The 18,442-nt window shown below is 42.0% G+C and overlaps 1 protein-coding gene across 1 annotated transcript in view; it reads left to right on the top strand.

Moving 5' to 3' along the window:
* The window catches only part of LOC126174803 (luciferin sulfotransferase-like), a 300,341-nt gene that overhangs the window by 226,946 nt on the left and 54,953 nt on the right, over positions 1-18,442 (top strand). Inside the window, exon 4 of the mRNA XM_049921177.1 lies at positions 9,275-9,422. Coding sequence (XP_049777134.1) covers positions 9,275-9,422 — 148 coding nt within the window. The remainder of the gene's footprint in view (positions 1-9,274; positions 9,423-18,442) is intronic.

The following is an 18,442-nucleotide window of genomic DNA, read 5'->3' as shown; positions in this document are numbered from 1 at the left end:
TTTTGATTAAAAACCAGCATTGGGGCCGAAGACTTCCGGCATAATAAGGCACCCTCATTCAGCCAACGGCCTTGTCAAAGAGCGCAGAGGAGCGGACAAACGTTCAGGGCACTTTCTTGTGCTTCGGGTGGGCTTTTTTTAATGATTACCGTAATTAAACAGTGAGGGTACGTGAGGAAGTATGGTAATTGGTGATGAATGTGAATGGGGATTAAGATTTAATAGTCATAGAGACTGCAGGGGAAAAAATTGAATGTAGGATTACTTGACAACATGAGCTGTTGAAAAGGAATGTAGCCAGAGGAAGATTCTACATTTCCTCTATAGTTGTATTTAATACTCCAATCCCAAATCACAAGAGAAGAAGGTATATTTGACGAAGACCAGAAACAGCAGGATGATACGTATCACTAGGTATGCTACATGGTTAGGCAAAAATTTAGAAACAATAATTCTAGACTCTCAAGTATAGCAAGTTGCGCAGCAAGATTAAGTTCGTAATTTGGTTCACATGGACAACAGTTACAAATTAGATATTCAGTACCTAGAAAATTTTCACATTGTGTCATTCTGTTGTGTGGGAGTGAATAACAGGCTAACTAGAAATGGAGTGTGATATGATAAAGATTTAGGGCCTGAGACAAAGAGGTAAGTACAGCTGTAGAAGAGGCAATCAAGCCATAGGTGACCCAGGAATTAACAGAATTTATAAACATCTTAAATGAGAATGGATGACAGAAACACGTAAAGATACTTGAAATATATCATGGAAAAAGTCTGATGTGGTCTAGAATAAGATTAATTATAATATCGTAGAAGCAGAATGGAAATGACTTTAACTACTACATACAAACTGGAATCCTCTATTATATGTAGAAGAAATGGCACACAGGTATCAGGAGCATGTTAAAAGTGGAGAAGAATTGATGATAATTAATTGAAACCCTCAGCTGCCGACAGGTGTTGTCGATATACCTCGATGGGGACAGCTGAAAATGTGTGCCCCGACCTGGATTCGAATCCGAGATCTCCTGCTTACATAGCAGACGCTCTATCCATCTGACCCACCGAGGATACAGATGAATAGCGCGACTGCAAGGACTTATCCCTTGCACGCTTCCCGAGAGAACCACATTCCCAATAGTTTACAACCTACATACGTAATGTACCTAATAGATACTTGACCATCCACTCATTACTCGCGCACACTTTAAGGTGACGATTCCCGTAAGTGTCCGGGCAACCTGTGCGCATTCGCACAGACGAAGGTCAATGGCTGGGTAGCCTTTAACTATATATGAAGATAGTAACTGCTCTCGAAAGAACAGATGCCATTGACGACCAGGCAGCTTCTCTAGAATAGATGATGGATAGAGCTCTGCCATATAATCAGGAGATCCCGGGTTCGAGTCCACGTCGGGGCACACATTTTCAGCTGTCCCCATCTAGGTGTATCAACAACACCTGTCGACAGCTGAGGGTTTCAATTAATTATCATGTATTCTAGAGAAGCGGCACGGTCATCAATAGTATCTGTTCTTTCGAGAACAGTTACTATCTTCATATACAGGAGAAGAATTCGTGTGGCAGCAGCTTCATGAAAATGGGGATCATCGCTTGTTTTGACGTAGCCTTATGTCAATTATTACCCATACGTGTAGATCTTCAGGATTTCCCGGTGAGGCGTTACATCTTGGAAAATGGGGTTTTCTGCCTGCAACCCGCGTTCAGCTTTAGGGAGCAAACGACGCAGATTACGAGTTACTCGATCAGAATATCGTGAAGCATGGCGCGGATTACCGGATGAAAACCAGATTTTACAAGATGGAATTACTCGTGGGTTATTCAAATTGACTTAACTGTCATCATAACGCCGTTATTTCAGTGCAATAATCTTTGTTATTAAAAGAAGTGTTCTCGCTGCTGTTCTCAATAAGAAGGATCGCAAACATAAACATTCGCCGTTATTGAGATCCTTCCGTTTCTCCTGGCATATTAGTTGACAGAATATTCCCGGGTGCACTGCCGCTTCATAGTTTCCAAGAGGCACAGTATTTATCTGATGAGATGTCACCATCGTCAAGTGTACTGACTGACGGACCTCCTGGGGCCGCGCTTATGACTTAATTCCGCTGTCTCTGTGGGCCATTCCTTATGCGGTCCACGCCCAAGGGCGCACGTTGGCGGCCAAAGATGCGATAATATCGGCGTCTGTGGCGGCTGACGCTCGGGGGCGCTCCATGACTGCAGTAGCGTGCATGTAGGCAATCCATCCGCCCTGGACGCCAGCTCGTCGTTGTTAGCTGAATATCTTGCTATGTAAGCCCAGCGCTGCCTCCCGGACCTTGCTGAGCCTACAGCCGCAGTTCCCTTTGATGAGATTGTCCCTGCTGCCTGTTACGATTGCCTCTCATTGCCTCTCTAATGACACTATCCCATTTCGATATTTGTGATAAAACCCTGGTGCATTTGTGAGTCCCGGACAATGAGTGCTCTGCGACGTCTTACGTGTTATGATAGTTTCGTTGAATGTTCCCAGGTGTTACAGGCATCAGTCTTTGACGGTGCACAATGTTTGTCCAGTGTGTGTCTTTCCACATTGGCGTAGAATCTGGTACATCCCATCCATCCGCACGCCCAGGTCATCTTCGTCGCTCCCCAAATTCAACGTTTTCAGAAAGGAAACAGTTGTAGATACAGTAAGAAATATTGTAACCGAACCACCCATATTCTCAAAAAGCGGCAGCTGTCACGAATGTAGTACATCGACTACGTAGAACACCTCTTTGGAAAAATGGAAGTGCAAACAGAATAGAACAGGATTAAGAGGGGTCCAGATATTCGAGCACTGGGCAGTAACACACGATGGATAAACACATCAGAAAACTCATCCCTCTACATAAGCAAAAACGGCACTCCCTACCATGCCACAACCAACTCACATATAAAATTAGTAAAGTCTTCAAAAACATAAAATTAATATATTCTTCAAGGAAAATAGCACATCAGAAGCGTGATTAAGAACGAGGACAGTAGGGAAGAAAAAATATGGCACTTTGGGAATATGCGCTTTAATACATAATAGTTATAACTCTAGATATATTGAGATAACTTCCAGAAATTTTAATATCACCTACAAGAGCGCATAAGGGCAACTTACTCAGAATATCTAAATCTTATGCTGCAACAACCAAGGAAAGGCAATTCTGTCTCTCCTGAAGAAAATTGCATACAGAAGCTATAAAAAAAACTGAGAATATTCTCAATGACCGTAAGAATAATATTCAAAGTCATGCACATGTCACCATAACAAATTAAACATAAAAAAATTAAGTAAAAGAAACACCACTATTGTATTAGACCTTAGCCTTTTTCCGACTGGCCGCCTGGTGCATACAAGGCAGCACCAGGTGCGATCGTGCTTATGGGATAAGTGAGCGGTATGGCGAAAATAAAAAAATAAAAAATATTAATGCAATAAATAAAAATTTCAGCCTTAACCATGCGAGAAAGACCATGTGCAGTGTGCTACAGAACAGGTGAAATTCTTAAATCTGACCTACCAGTTCGAATAAACTTGTGCTATGTGCACCTGGTACATACAGAAGAACACATGCATAAACAAAAATAACAAAGACTATCGAAATGAAAGCACGTGTGAAAAAACAAGGCCCATATTTTCAAACAGTTAGATAATTTAAATGAGCTGCCAAGAATCACTACGGATCTCCTATCAAAATGTGTTCAATTAAGTAATTTTCTTTACATTATACAGGGTGTTTCACAATTCATGTTACTAGCTTGTAGAAGTTGTAGACGGGACATCGTAGATCAGCATTTAATTGGGAAGCAACGTCCGTAAACGTTATACAACGACACTACAGAGCGGCAGAGCTATAGGCGCAGGCGCTTGTAAATGTGTGTATATACAGGAAGATTCCGTGATGACAATACAAACTTTCAAGGATGATTGAGAAGGATAAATGTATCAATTTCACGTCATGGTCCCTAGACTAGAAGCGAATGAGTCGAAAGTTAAAGGCAAAAACCGTTCTCTTATATGTGACAATGGAATGCACGTCCTGATACTGTCGTTACTAAGATTACAGGGAAGATAACTTTCAGAGGTGGCAGTACGGATCTAAACAAGAAGATTTTTTTTATAAAAATCGGCTTTAAAATGCATACCTTAAGAGCTATGAGTACTTGTTCAATACAGGAGAAGTATTTCACCCTAGCGAAGTTGAACAAGTGCTCATAGCTCCTCATATATTAATTACAGAGACCATGTTTACTGGACATTTTTTCCTTGTTTTGGCCCATACTGCTACCTCTCAGAGTTGCGTAGCCTACATTCTTAGCAACAACAGCAGCGGTACATGCGTTCCCTGTCAGAGGTATCAGAACGGTTTTCCTTCAGTACTTTTGACTCGTTCATTTCCAGCACGTGGACCCTTACCTCAGTTTGATATATTTATCCTTCTGTATCAACGTAGAAAGTTTGTAACATAATCAGAAAAATTCCCTGTTTCAACGTACAATTACTGTTGCCGGTGCCTATAACTTTGACGTTCTGTCACATCGTCACCTGACATTTCCGGACATGTAAAACCTGATCTATTGAGTCCCCTCTACAACGTATAGAAGTGTGTAACATGAATCACTGTTGATGCCTTGCAAGAATATGTGAAACGAGTTTGGTCCGCACAAATAAAACATTCAGTTGTAAAAGATGGAATTATCCCACATCTGAAGGATAACGTAATATGCAGGGTGCACTAGAACTCCACTGAAAAACTTTCAGAGATGGTTCAGCGATACTCTGCGAGTATTTTAGTATCAGGGACCCACAGCCTTTGGTGGATAGTTACGGATTTTTTGTGTTTCGTTCGGTTTCTCGCTCCATGTAGCTCTGTATCGGTATTAGACTGAAAAATGGTGTACAACGGTAAAAATGTCGACGCTATGTGCTGTATGTGTTGTTTCCATTCGGTCACGATACCAACATTAGACAACAAAAATCCCCCCCCCCCCCTAACTCGTTGCGCTCAGATGTGCTTTCAGTACTGGTCGTTAAGGTCTAGAGTTTTGTATCCCGGCAACGTTAGTTGTACGTTAACAGCAGCGCTATGGGTAGCTTTACTGATGAGGAGTTGGCCGACGAGCAGCTCGTGTATGAGTTCGCTGAATACAAAGGACGACCGGCGCAACAGCACGATGCTGAGCTTCCCTCCCACCGACGGCAGTTGCATGAGTCTCGTCTGATGTTTGTTGCATTACTCTTAGTTGCGTGTAGTACGTTTTGGTGATTGCATATTACAGGCTTCTTCATTGTTGTGAAGTTATTTTTCACAGAAACAAGGGTGATGTAACGAGCTGCCGAAGACCGTGGGTCCTTCATACTAAAATACTGAAAAGGTATTCATGAACAACCTCTCAAAAGTTTGTCAGTGGCGTTCTGGCTCACCTTGTAGAAATACTGTTGCTCCGTGACGAAAAACAAAACGCTCATTGATCATTTATCGCAAATTTACAATGCAGCTTATCGACAGTTCCTTCATAGCCTTGCCGCGGGGGGGGGGGGGGGGGGCAGCCGCTGTCTAAGGCGCCTTGTCACGGTCCGTGCGGCTACACCCCCGTCGGAGGTTCGAGTCCTCCCTCGGGCATGGGTGTGTGTGTTGTCCTTAGCGTAAGTTAGACTAAGTAGTGTATAAGCTTAGGGACCGATGACCTCAGCAGTTTGGTCCCATAATACCTTACCACAAATTTCCAAATTTTCATAGCCTTGAATATACTACTCCGTAAGGACTAGTGCCCGATTATGAAATCGTAAAAATTAATGACATGCTAGTTCATACCTCTGTATCGTTTGCACTGCCGCTCCTAACACAAGCGACTTACATGCTCACTTTTGATGTCAAGAAATGACAAGTACTTCAGATTGCTGATCTAATGATTCAGTGATATTTCTATGGATCGATCTTTATTGATTCGGCCCTGCTTTATTGTTGAACCAGCTCCCCTGAGTTTGTTCTCAAAACCTTAGAGGGTACAATGCCGTCTCTCCTGTATCTCTCATTTTAGCTGCCTTTTCAACTTCCATTTCTATAGCCTTTTCTTTCGCTGATTCGAGACGTACTGCCTCAGGATGGCAGGCCGACAACGTTTCGTACTGAGGAAATTTGATAATTGAACGACACAACGTTCAGGTGTAACAGTATGACACTTATCAATGAGAGTACTTGTCGCCCACAGTTTGATTTTCTGTACACAAGTTATTCGTGCTCTTTGGCGCCATATTGTATGACTGCTAACGGTTAATAACAAGGTGTATGGTTTGCGACATGTACCCACGTGTAACCACCCGCACCAAAAATTATACATGCACGCAACTGAGGCTGACAAAGTAAAATATTACGAAATTTCCTCAATTTATTTTTCTGTAAAGTTATAACATAGGGCTAAACTTACAGACACGCTGGAAATCGCTGTAAGATGCTACAGTTCGCCAGAGAAAGTAATACGCCAAGTGATAGTAATCAATCAACTTATTGAATTCCCCTCGCAGATTTCCCAAGACAATATTTTTTTCTTTCCGAACTTCACAATAAAATATTTGTTCACGATAAATTATTTTGGACTAAACTAGAAACAACGAAACGAAACAGTGACGGATCGCAGCTTCCAGTCTGGCGTATTTCTGGACAATAGAGCCATCAGATGTGACATTATGTGCTCTTCCTAGCGACAGGGAGACTCGAGTGTGTCCAAGCGAAGGTACGCTCGGCGAGCTCTGGCAGAAGCAGACAAACCACTGTATGAGGTAGCGTGGAGACGATGACGGCTGTCAGAAGGCGCTCTTTCTCCGTATACATGTCAGTAATGTAGCCGTGATGAAATGTGTGTGAACACCGCGTAAAATGTGGACTGCTAGCGTCTCTCGCAGACAGCAACTGTCGCTACACTTTAACACATAAGAGTGGCGAAATTTCATAGCTGCTAGAATAAAAAGGACTAAATAGAAACTTAACCATAAAAGATATTTAATATACAACACCATTCTCTGAAAGAGAATTCCAAGCCCGAATAAATGAGTTTCACGTACATTCTGACGAAACAGTAGTTAGTAAGAACCAGCAAATAGAAGTTCAATAAAATTACGATGTATACGAATAATAATAACGGCCGAACTATGAGACTAACAAAGCCCGAGAAGTATTGATGTAAAAAGCGTCTCAATCTCTGTCATATGATGGATTTATCAACGAAAAGCTAAATTCCGCGATCAGGCCAAGAGGACCCAACGATGCTGACAGGCCGCCGTGTCATTGTCTGCAATATACCAGTAATCGGATGCGGTGCTTAGGGGCACGGGGTAGCATACCTCTCTCCCACAGGCCTTGAAGCCACTACTTCCCATTAAACTATGTCCACGGTAGACATTACGGAACTGGGTGGGCTATGTCCGTCCCCACACCACGAGAAAAAGCCCTGACAATATCAAGAATTGAACACACTTTCGTCGGCATGGCAGTCAGACAAGATCACCACCCCACGAGACAGATGGAATGACGTACTCTAATTATTCATCACTATTTCCTTTTACACACCAGACTCATTTTTCCAGTAATTATCATTAATGAGTAACTACCGTCAGACACAAGTGAAGAAAGAACTTGAATGAATATATATAGGTTATTATTAGTGTTTGTGTGTTTCAAGAGAGATTTAACAGTAACAAAGTCAGAAAAGCTGAATTATTATCATTAATTAACGGGCAGTACGGAATAAAAGTGGAGAAATCCAATGAAATTGTTAGTTCATATGATGTGTCAACGTTTGTTGAAGTGTTATCGCCGCGCGGGATTAGCCGAACTGTCTTAGGCGCTGCAGTCATAGACTGTGCGGCTGCTCCTGGAAACCTTCCTCGGGCATGGGTGTGTGTGTTTGTCCTTAGGGTAATTTAGGTTAAGTAGTGTGTACGCTTAGGGACTCATTACCTTAGCACTAAAATCCCATAAGATTTTACACACATTTGAACATTTGAAGCGTTATTCGTAAAAAAACACTAGTAATGACAAAAATATTAGAGCACCAATTAAGCATAGCTTAAACGCCGTATCTGTCCAGTTTTTCTGTCGTTAGATGCAGTATTCCAATATACCTAACCTTGTATTTTTTGTTGTTATGTAAGACTTAGGTTATAAGATCAAATATAAATGATCCGTTTGAGAAATCAGTTGTTTATGGGCAGAGAGCTCGCTACGTTTTGAAGTTATAAGTTACTCGACGTCTCGCAGTTACAAAGTTTGGTGCACGTCAAGTATCGAGAATATTGTAATATACGTGAATTCGCTTAACATTTTCCGGAACACATTTCCGAAAGACTCGACGTCTTGTGAGCTATCGTTACTAAAGTCTTTAGCTAGTACCTAAGGATTTCAGTAAGGTTAGAGCTGTTTGAACTGGCGATATTTTATGAACTTAGGTGGGACTTAACCTGAACCGAACTTACACCTTTGAAAAAAGTTACACTTCCATGTAGGACTCGTGGATTAAGGCTTTTGATTCATAGCTGAAGTTAATAGTACCATCCACAGAATTTCACAAAAAATAATAACTGTGTGTTTGTGTGTGTGTATGTGTGTCGCGCGGGATCAGCCGAGCGGTCTCGGGCGCTGCAGTCATGGACTGTGCGGCTGCTCCCGGCAGAGGTTCGAGACCGCGCTCGGGCATGGGTGTGTGTGTTTGTCCTTAGGATAATTTAGATTAAGTAGTGTGGAAGCTTAGGGACTGATGACCTTAGGAGTTTAGTCCCATAAGATTTCACATACATTTGAACATTTTGTGTGTGTATGTGTGTGTGTGTGTGTGTGTGTGTGTGTGTAACTTACGGTTATGTATCAGCAATACATGCCAAGTTCTCACTAGCACTTATTCCAAGAAAAAAAGCTCATAATCAACAAATTTAAATTGACTGCTTGTGCTCTACCCTTTGACTGACTACAGAGTGGCACGTCGTAATTAATTCAATCGCAGCACGCGGAGAAGACGATTAGCTTTGACGTAAAAATACTTAGTAAAAAATGGAATGTATAACTATATCCGACATCAAATGTTATGTCGTTAGTCAGTCATGTCTGGAAACCCTTAAAATTCACACGTATTTTCCAGTCTTTCTTAGATTATTTTGGTCTATACCTGAAAACATTGATTTTCTTGTGGAGATGCACTTTAGTAGTCTATCCCAGTAACGTAAGACTTGAATTTGCAGGATGATGACGGTGCTGGAGTTGCCACCGGAGATCACGGACGAGGCTCTGAAGGGCGCCTACAGCGGCAACATCAAACGGCCTCGCTACTTCAAGACGCACCTGCCCAGGGACTTGCTACCCAAGCAAATATGGACCAAAAAACCCAAGGTGAGTCACGTTTCCACTTTTCCTTAGCTCATCACTTCTCACCTTGGACAACAGCCTCTGGTTCGCAGTGGTTACGGCCTCATATCGGCGAAGGCCTTCAGCGGACTATGACTGAAGTGAGGTCATACAGACGGTGAAAAAAACCATATGCCGCTTCCATACACGGCAAAGCTTTTTAGGTTTAGCGATATATTTGACGATAAAGAAGTAAGTGTTAATAGATTTAATGACTGTTCCTTTGGTACCTACCAACGAGGTCGCATTTTGAATGAGTCTCCGTGAAAATATACATTTTTACGTATCGTGTGATCTGCGTCGTTTATTTTACCGTCATTGTGATTCTTCTATACATGTTTTTGTGATTTTTCGATATCACTCTCGAAAAGATAAATGAGAGATTGTTCCTCTCCAATTCGTGCAGGCATTGTCTCTAGCATTACCCATCTTTCAAAATGCAACGCGAGACGCAACGTACGGGGAAAACGACCTCTACAGCTACATCTTACATTTACATACTACACTCCGCATGCCACCACATAGTGCTTCTCGGGGGGTACCTCGTAGGGCTGTTTATAAAATATCGACACATCCATAAATCGATATTTTTCAAATATATCAACACACATCGGCGATACTTTTAGCATCGACATCGATATCGAAACGGAAATATCGAGTGCCGATTTTTTGCTTTATGTTATTTATTGGCCGGCCGTGTTAGCCGAGCGGTTCAAGGCGCTACAGTCTGGAACCGCGCGACAGCTACGGTCGCAGGTTCGAATCCTGCCTCGGGCATGGATGTGTGTGATGTCCTTAGCTTAGTTAGGTTTAAGTAGTTCTAAGTTCTAGGGGACTGATGACCACAGCAGTTAAGTCCCATAGTGCTCAGAGCCATTTGAACCATTTTTTATGTAGCCGTTGAGAGCGGTAAAAGGAAGTAGAAGCTTTTACACCCATAACACTGATGTTTCATTCTCTATCGCGTATTAAAATATACAATACCTGAACATCGAAAATTGAAGAAGAATGCTAACGTGTCAGAGTGAAAGACGCAGAGCTAGACAGGCACAGTTTTTGCGTAGAAAAGGTATAATAATGGGGACATTCATATATATAATGGATCCGTGCGCACCGATCAAGTGCAGGGATAGAAATGACACTACAGTAACAACATTTCGTGAAATCGCATTCTAGAGGCGTTTACATTGTACATTTGCAATAAAACATGCATATCTGGCATCTACAATGCGACTATAACTTCTTGACTTTTAATTTCTTCATTTTGAATAACTACGACTTCCGACTTTCCTTATTATGTGCAAACTGTATTTGTTGTGGGGCATGCCTAGAAGAAGAATGCTAACGCGTCAGAGTGAAAGACGCAGAGCTAGACAGGCACAGTTTTTGCGTAGAAAAGCTATAATAATGGGGACATTCTCAATTATAATGGATCTGTTTTGTTTAACTATCATAATATTAAAATGTGAGGCTATATAATTGAAATACCGATTTTTAAAATAATTAGAATTGTAATTATAGAAGGAGGTGAATGAAACTTATATAATTCCAATGGAACTTGGCTGTAGATGTGCACAAAAGAAAAAAGAATCATTTATACTCACAGCCATCAGGAGAAGTGAAGGAAGAAGACACACAGATGTGAAAAATTTTCCTTTGTCTCTGACATTGCTACCAAATTTTACGACATGTAATGATCAAGTGCTATGACAGAAACGACACACGACAGTAACAACGTTTCGTAAAATTGTATTCCAGCGACGTTTATTTTTAAATGCTGCATATAGTTCATTTACAGTAACACACGCAACCGGACAGCTGTAATGCCACTACTGCTACTTAGGTGATGTTGTGAGCAGTGGAAAACGAAACGTAGTAACGAAACCGAGCGAGGTGGCGCAGTGGTTAGCACACTGGACTCGCATTCGGGAGGACGACGGTTCAATCCCGTCTCCGGCCATCCTGATTTAGGTTTTCCGTGATTTCCCTAAATCGTTTCAGGCAAATGCCGGGATGGTTCCTTTGAAAGGGCACGGCCGATTTCCTTCCCCATCCTTCCCTAACCCGAGCTTGCGCTCCGTCTCTAATGACCTCGTTGTCGACGGGACGTTAAACACCACTAACCTAACCGTAGTAACGAAGCCATCGGGGACAACAAACTTCGTTCATTAGCGTCGTTTCTTCACGTGCTTTCGTCTAACAGTAAACGGAATTAGCTCTGTATTCATTTGCTGCCGTCACCAGAAAATTTGGCGTGTTCCTAATTTTCAATATCGTCATTTTCAGTAGCTACAACGCCCCGTATTATAAGGAAACTATATTTGATGTAGGCTATGTCTCGAAGAAGAACATTAACAGGTCGGACAGAAAGACTTGGAGACACACAATGTTTGCGCTGAGAAAGTAACAGGAATGGTGCAGATGTTGATAACGATAATTCTTTTGTTATTCTGGAAGGTACATTTAAATGTGCGCTGAATATAATTCCAAATAATCTGCAGAGCTGTAATTGCGTTTCAATGAATTGACAGTGCGGACTTCGTGAGGTGACTTTATGCTATACAACGGAATTCACACTGTGTTGTCATATGGGTAAATTTAATTAGCTGTCATTAACACAAAATTTATTTTTCAACACAGTGTTTCGAGGACTCACTTCAAATGACCGAACAATTAAAGAGAAATCGAAGAATCATTTCAAGAATACACGTAACTACAATGCAGCATTTTCCACGCTTTAAGATACACGACATTTGCTATCACAGATCCAGTGACACAGTAGGTTGAATTTCGACCACAGGTGATACTAATATTGTTATAAGATACAACCGCGGGTGACACGTGTACTTACGCGAGCAGCAAGAGGCCTGCCGGCCACACTTCTGACTACCACTGGTCTATACGCTAAAGTACGAGCCCTGATTTCGCTTATCTCGAATTCCCGGGCCTTACCGGAGATGTATGTTGGTGGTTGTACAGGCGTTCTGCAGTCTCTAGCAAATAACTGCAATTATTAAAAAAATTCTGAATAGTCTTTCGCGTAGAAAAAGGCTTATTCCGTCCAGGAATTCCCATCTGAGTTCACTGAGTGCTTCCATAATACTCGCAAAATGACAGAACCTACCAGTAACGTATCTAGCAGCACACCTCTGAATTGCTTCGATGCCTTCCTTTAATTCCAGTCGGTGGCGATGCCAAACACTCGAGGAGAACTCAAGAATGGTTGCACTTGTGTTTCATATACGGTGTATTTTATGGATGAGCTTCGCTTTCCTAAAATTCTCCCAATAAACCGAAGGCGACCATTTGCCTTCTCTAGTACCACTTTTAAGCTCTCATTCAATGTAACGTCGTTTTTCACCGTTACGGCTAGATACTTAATCAACTTGACTGTGTTAAGCAGCAGAACGCTAATACTGTATTGGAGGCTTAGAAGATCGTTTTTCCCACAAATTTGCACTGAATTAGATTTTCCACATTCATCAAAACAAACATACATTCTGTTCCCAGTCATCCTGTGTGCTTCTACATTCATTCAACGACGTAACTTTTTCCCACATACTAGAGCGTGATTAGCATGCAGTCGCAGATGTCCGCTGACTTTTTCCGTCAGATCTTTTATTTATATTGAAAACAAGGGTGGTCCTATCGCACTTCCCTGGGGCACTGCTCTCGATATCGTCTGTGGTGAGCAGTCGCTGTCGACGACAACGTGGTGCTTGGAAAATCTTCGAGCCACTCACAAACCTGAAAGTCTCTTCTGTATTCCCATCCGATGGGAAATAATGTGTGAGGAATGAGTCCTGTTGATTGACCAGCTACAGAGCACCAAATTGGACGCTAATTCGGTGCTGGACTACAAACGCCTCACTATGGGGTACAAAATTCACCGGATTAGTTGGACAGAGACTACTAATGGCGCTGTTGTATATCGGGAAGTGTCATTGTTGAGCGACTCTATGGGAACCAGGATAACTTGTCTAGAACTTCTACTCACTGGTATGAATGGCAGCCGGCCGCTGTGGCTGAGCGGTTCCAGGCGTTTCAGTGGAGAACCGCGCTGCTGCTACGGTCGCAGGTTCGAATCCTGCCTCGGGCATGGATGTGTGTGAAGTCCTTAGTTTAGTTAGGTTTAAGATCTAGGGGACTAATGACCTCAGACGTTAAGTCCCATAGTGCTCAGAGCCATTTGAACCATTTGAATGAATGGCAGCCAACGTTAAATGCAGATGTAAGCTATTGCAGCAGAAAGATTCCGTTAGGGATCTGTGTTTGACTACTCTGTTGACTGTTTGACTACTCTGTTACGTTGATTCATTATGTAGAGGTACGGGCATACCCGGGGCGTAATTTTGGAAGAGGAGGTGCGGCGTAAGTCAAGTTAGTTGTGGTCAGTGACGAAACAGTTCATAGTTTTCACGAGAAACGACTTGCGTACACTTGTTACCAATCAGTGTGGTAAATATGTTTCTTTGGTTTCAAACTGCTATTGAATTAAAATGTCTGTTTATTTGATGGGACAGTAAGCAAGTTCAGTATCCGTTGATGTTTTATTACGGAGAGGGAGGGAGGGGAGGCGAATGTCACGTATGAATGACGTATTCACCTCTACCATTAATAATGGCAAGCATTAGTGCAGAAGTCGAAGCTGTTTCAACTACACCAGCGAGGGCACCGGTTAGAGTAGCTCACGGTCCATTAGCTGTATACTCAGGCAGAACATCAGCTTAACGACTACTTAGGAACCAGTTAGTGCCGCTTTGCTCACGGGATGCAATCAGAGGTAAGTGTTCTGTTGAACTGCAAAGGAACAATCAGCGACTCTGCGGATGGCAGCTACCCTCCCCTGTCCTTGTCTGGTTTCACCCTTGTCTACAGGTAACGTTTCAAAACGACGTGAAACGAAACAAATACACGAGGCCGAAGGTAAATGGCTTACCACAACTTTCTGCCCGGAAAATGGTGGACCTATAAAGAAGACCGTGTACAGGACACTTATGCAGGCCACTACACTACTCATAGAGTCTTTGGGAACGTTACCTGGTCCGATTAAAGGAAGGCATAGAACCGATTCAGAGGCTTTCTGATGGATTTTAGTTGTCCTCTTTGTTTAGCAAGAGCTTAGCAAGAGAATTCCTGAATGGAAGAATATGATTTTTCTTGAGAACCAAAGAACAAAGTAAAGGTGATCAAGACGTCGGCAAAGAATTAGAAGCAACCAATTTTATCTCGCTCCATTTGCCAACGAATGATGAAGGGATAAACTTTCTGTGCACAAGATGACCTCTACCATTGGCTACACGGTAGCGTATCGAGTACGTGAATGAAACGTACCTCAACTCACCGCACGTTATAGGGCGCAGAAACCTCGTTGGTCAGTACTCCATTCAATATTAGCATACTTCAGAGTCTTGTCCAAACCTTAATATGACATTTAAGGAAAAACTTGTATTTTACAATCTCGGTATCAGTCATAAAACGTGCCTAAGTTCCTGTTACGTATTTGTCACTCCTATACATAATAGAACTCGTAAACAAGATAGTAAAATGGAAATGGACATCGTATACGCCTAGCTACTGTACAAAATATGACCGTTTCTGACTGCCGTCGATCTTCTGATGTGTAATTTACGAGGGATGACAAAAAAATGTCCGTTGCTTCAGCGTATGTGCAAAGTAATGCGAAGCCGATGCGGGTACATAAGCACAGATATGTAGGCGACGGATCAGCCTGGCATTCGTGTCTGATCGATAAATTGCGGTAAATGCGTAAACGTGAGCTATGGCGCAGTTATTACCAAACAGGGCAAACGTGCCGTTGTCCAATTCTTGGTTGCAGAAGGACAAACCCTGATAGTGAAGAATGAGAAATGTGTATGTGGCAGTATCTCTATCGAAGACCACCGTTGTGGAATGGTGCGCCAAAGCCTGTTGTTACTTTGTGATAACGCACATTCGCATATAGCAAACGTCGTAACGCAGAAGTCAGCTAACTCATGTGGGAGACAGTCGAGCACACGCCGTATAGTCGTCGAACAACCTTCAAACTACTTCTCTGCAGTTCCACTTCCGAAAAGGGCGTGGGAGAAACAAACACTTAAATCTTTCGATGCGAGCTCTGATTTCTCTTCCTTTATTATGGTGATAATTTCTCTCTATGTGGGTGGGCGCAAACAAAATATTTTCACACTCAGAGGAGAAAGCTGGTGACTGAAATTTCATAAGAAAGTCATGCCGCTGCGAAAAACGCCTTTCTTTTAATTACTGCAACCCCATTTCGTGTATCACATTTATCATAAGATTGGTACTCTCTCTACTCTTTCTCGATAGTTAAAAACGAGCTGCCGTTCTTCGAACTTTTTCTATGTCCACAGCTAATCCTATCCGATATGGATTCCATACCGCACAACAGTACTCCACAAGAGGGCGGACAAGAGTAGAGTCAGCAGTATCTTTAGCAGCCGTGTTACATTTTCTAAGTGGTCAGCCAGAAGATTGCGGTCTTTGGTTTGCTTTCCTCACTCATTGTCCGTTTGATCGTTCCAGTTCCCTTAAAAAGTGACCTGAAGTGTTCACTATTCCTGTGGAATAAGGACATGCAGCAGCCAGTTCCAGACTTCTTCACGCAGCAGGACTAGGCGTTTTACCAAACGGGTGTTTCAACATGGTGCGTCGGTGGGATGTTCGGTCCAGTGCTCACGGCGATTTTGCATGATTCACATATCAATTAAGTGTTTTACGACCTTCTAACGGAAAGTTTTTGATCATTACCTATATATAAAAACATCACGTTGACTTTTCCTACCCACATGACACCGATTCACAGCAATGTAGAGGGATATAAAATTCCTCCTCAACACGAAGTGATTCATTGCTAAATTTCATTATGTAGCTCCTTTATTCTCTCTCCTCACTCCCTTAAATATTACTAGTACTTCATTCCTAATAATGGAAATATCCACGAAATCATCCATACATTCCCTGACAGTTCTCTGAAGATAATTTCATCAATTAAGGCAACAATCAGAACCTGTTTCTGCCAAACGCAAACGAATTCGGCATATTTCTGTAATGGTTAACTATCAGGAAACAACTACTTTATATTTAATCAGACTGAAATGAACAGCGGAAAATTTTCAGATGAGTTACTACTTCCTAAAATCTTGTGATTCCTTAGAATTCTAATTATCAGATATTTATCTAAACTTGTAGTTTTACATTCACAAAATGTACATTAATTAGTCGTTGTTTATCTAATACTTGTAGTTTAATATTTACAAATGGTTCTTGTTGTTGTCAAGGATTGACGTGTATCAAAATGCCATTATGGTGAAGATTCATGATTCAAATGGTTCAAATGACTGAGCACTATGGGACTTAACATCTGCGGTCATCAGTCCCCTAGAATTTAGAACTACTTACACCTAACTAACCTAAGGACATCAAACACAGCCGGCCGAAGTGGCCGTGCGGTTAAAGGCGCTGCAGTCTGGAACCGCAAGACAGCTACGGTCGCAGGTTCGAATCCTGCCTCGGGCATGGATGTTTGTGATGTCCTTAGGTTAGTTAGGTTTAACTAGTTCTAAGTTCTAGGGGACTAATGACCTCAGCAGTTAAGTCCCATAGTGCTCAGAGCCATTTGAACCATTTTGACATCAAACACAGACAGGATTCGGTGACCGTAGCGGAAGATTTATGTAGATGAATAACGTTTATTGGGTCATCCTAAGTGAATCAGTCCTGTCTTACACGTTTTTCTTCTGTGAGGTGTTTGCGTGCGTGTATTCGGGTAGGTGTTATTTACTTGGGCATGCATGCGCTTTTGTGTGTGTGTGTGTGTGTGCAATAACAGCATTTACGTAACGATAAATTGATTAAAACAAAGAAAGAATTTACCTTTATTAGGTACTCCACTGATGTTATTAGATGAAGTGATGTTTGCACTCCTGCTTAAAGTTCACTAAAATCCCAGCAAGGGACCAGGTGTAGGAAGGCAGAACACGCAATTCACCACTTGAACCCGCGGAGTACGAGATTTGTTCTAACGATTCTTTCGTCCAGAGAGGAAGACAGCGTTAGAAATAAATTGATAGGGGGTGGGGAGAGAGGGGGTTGGAATCATTGTGTTGAGTGATCTAATGACTGAGGGATGTAATGTTGGAGTCAAGAAGATAGAAACCACGTCGGCGAACATCTAAGCAAACAGATGAATGGAGTCGTTTATTAAATGGACTGAAATGTTGTGGACGGGGAGGATGGAATCATGTCAGCTTTTAGGCCTTCATATTCGTTCCTGTAATTTGTTAGCGACTGCGTTCCGCTCAGGATAGATTAGTTCAATTACATATTGCCCAAGTCATAAACTATATTAGTCAGTAAGTTACACAGCAAAGTGAAAGAATAATCCCTGAAACAGACACTAGACATTAGGTTAACATTTGTCCGCAGTAACCTTTCCGGCAGGAGTACTAGCTCAGCCATACGGAATTCAAAAGCACAAACATGTATCCTCGAAAGTGAGAACATCTGTCATCTCACAGGTTAATAAAATTGCCCGTACAAAAGTGCAGGAGAGGTAAAAGTTGAATATCGGATACTACTAATGCTGCACATACGATTTGGAGGTTTACTATCTTCCCGAAGAAATGGAAGTATGTAGGGAAAAGTAGCATTAGTCGTACCACAGCCTAAGTCGTACTCCAGTAATGTATGATCCCATGTTTCTAAAATGCGATAGCAAGGCTTGAAAGCATAAACATGTGAGCGGGCCGATAGGTGTAATGACAAAAATAATTAACATGTAAGTCTGTTTTTATTACATTCTCTCGCACATATGGAACCAAGTTCAGAGACCAACGTGACGATAAAGTAACTGTATTGTATCATGTGTATTTCCGTGCACTATGCCATCCATTTAAGCATAATCAAACAGTAGAAAACTTTGATGAGATGCGTTTAGTTCTGGCCTGAAACGGTAGAGATTTCACTGCCTAAGTCGTACCTGC

This window comes from Schistocerca cancellata, chromosome 3, assembly GCF_023864275.1.
Source record: "Schistocerca cancellata isolate TAMUIC-IGC-003103 chromosome 3, iqSchCanc2.1, whole genome shotgun sequence".
NCBI classification, from domain to species: domain Eukaryota; kingdom Metazoa; phylum Arthropoda; class Insecta; order Orthoptera; family Acrididae; genus Schistocerca; species Schistocerca cancellata.
The sequence above is the reverse complement of the archived record's forward strand: the minus strand, read 5'-3'. Positions and strand labels throughout refer to the sequence as shown.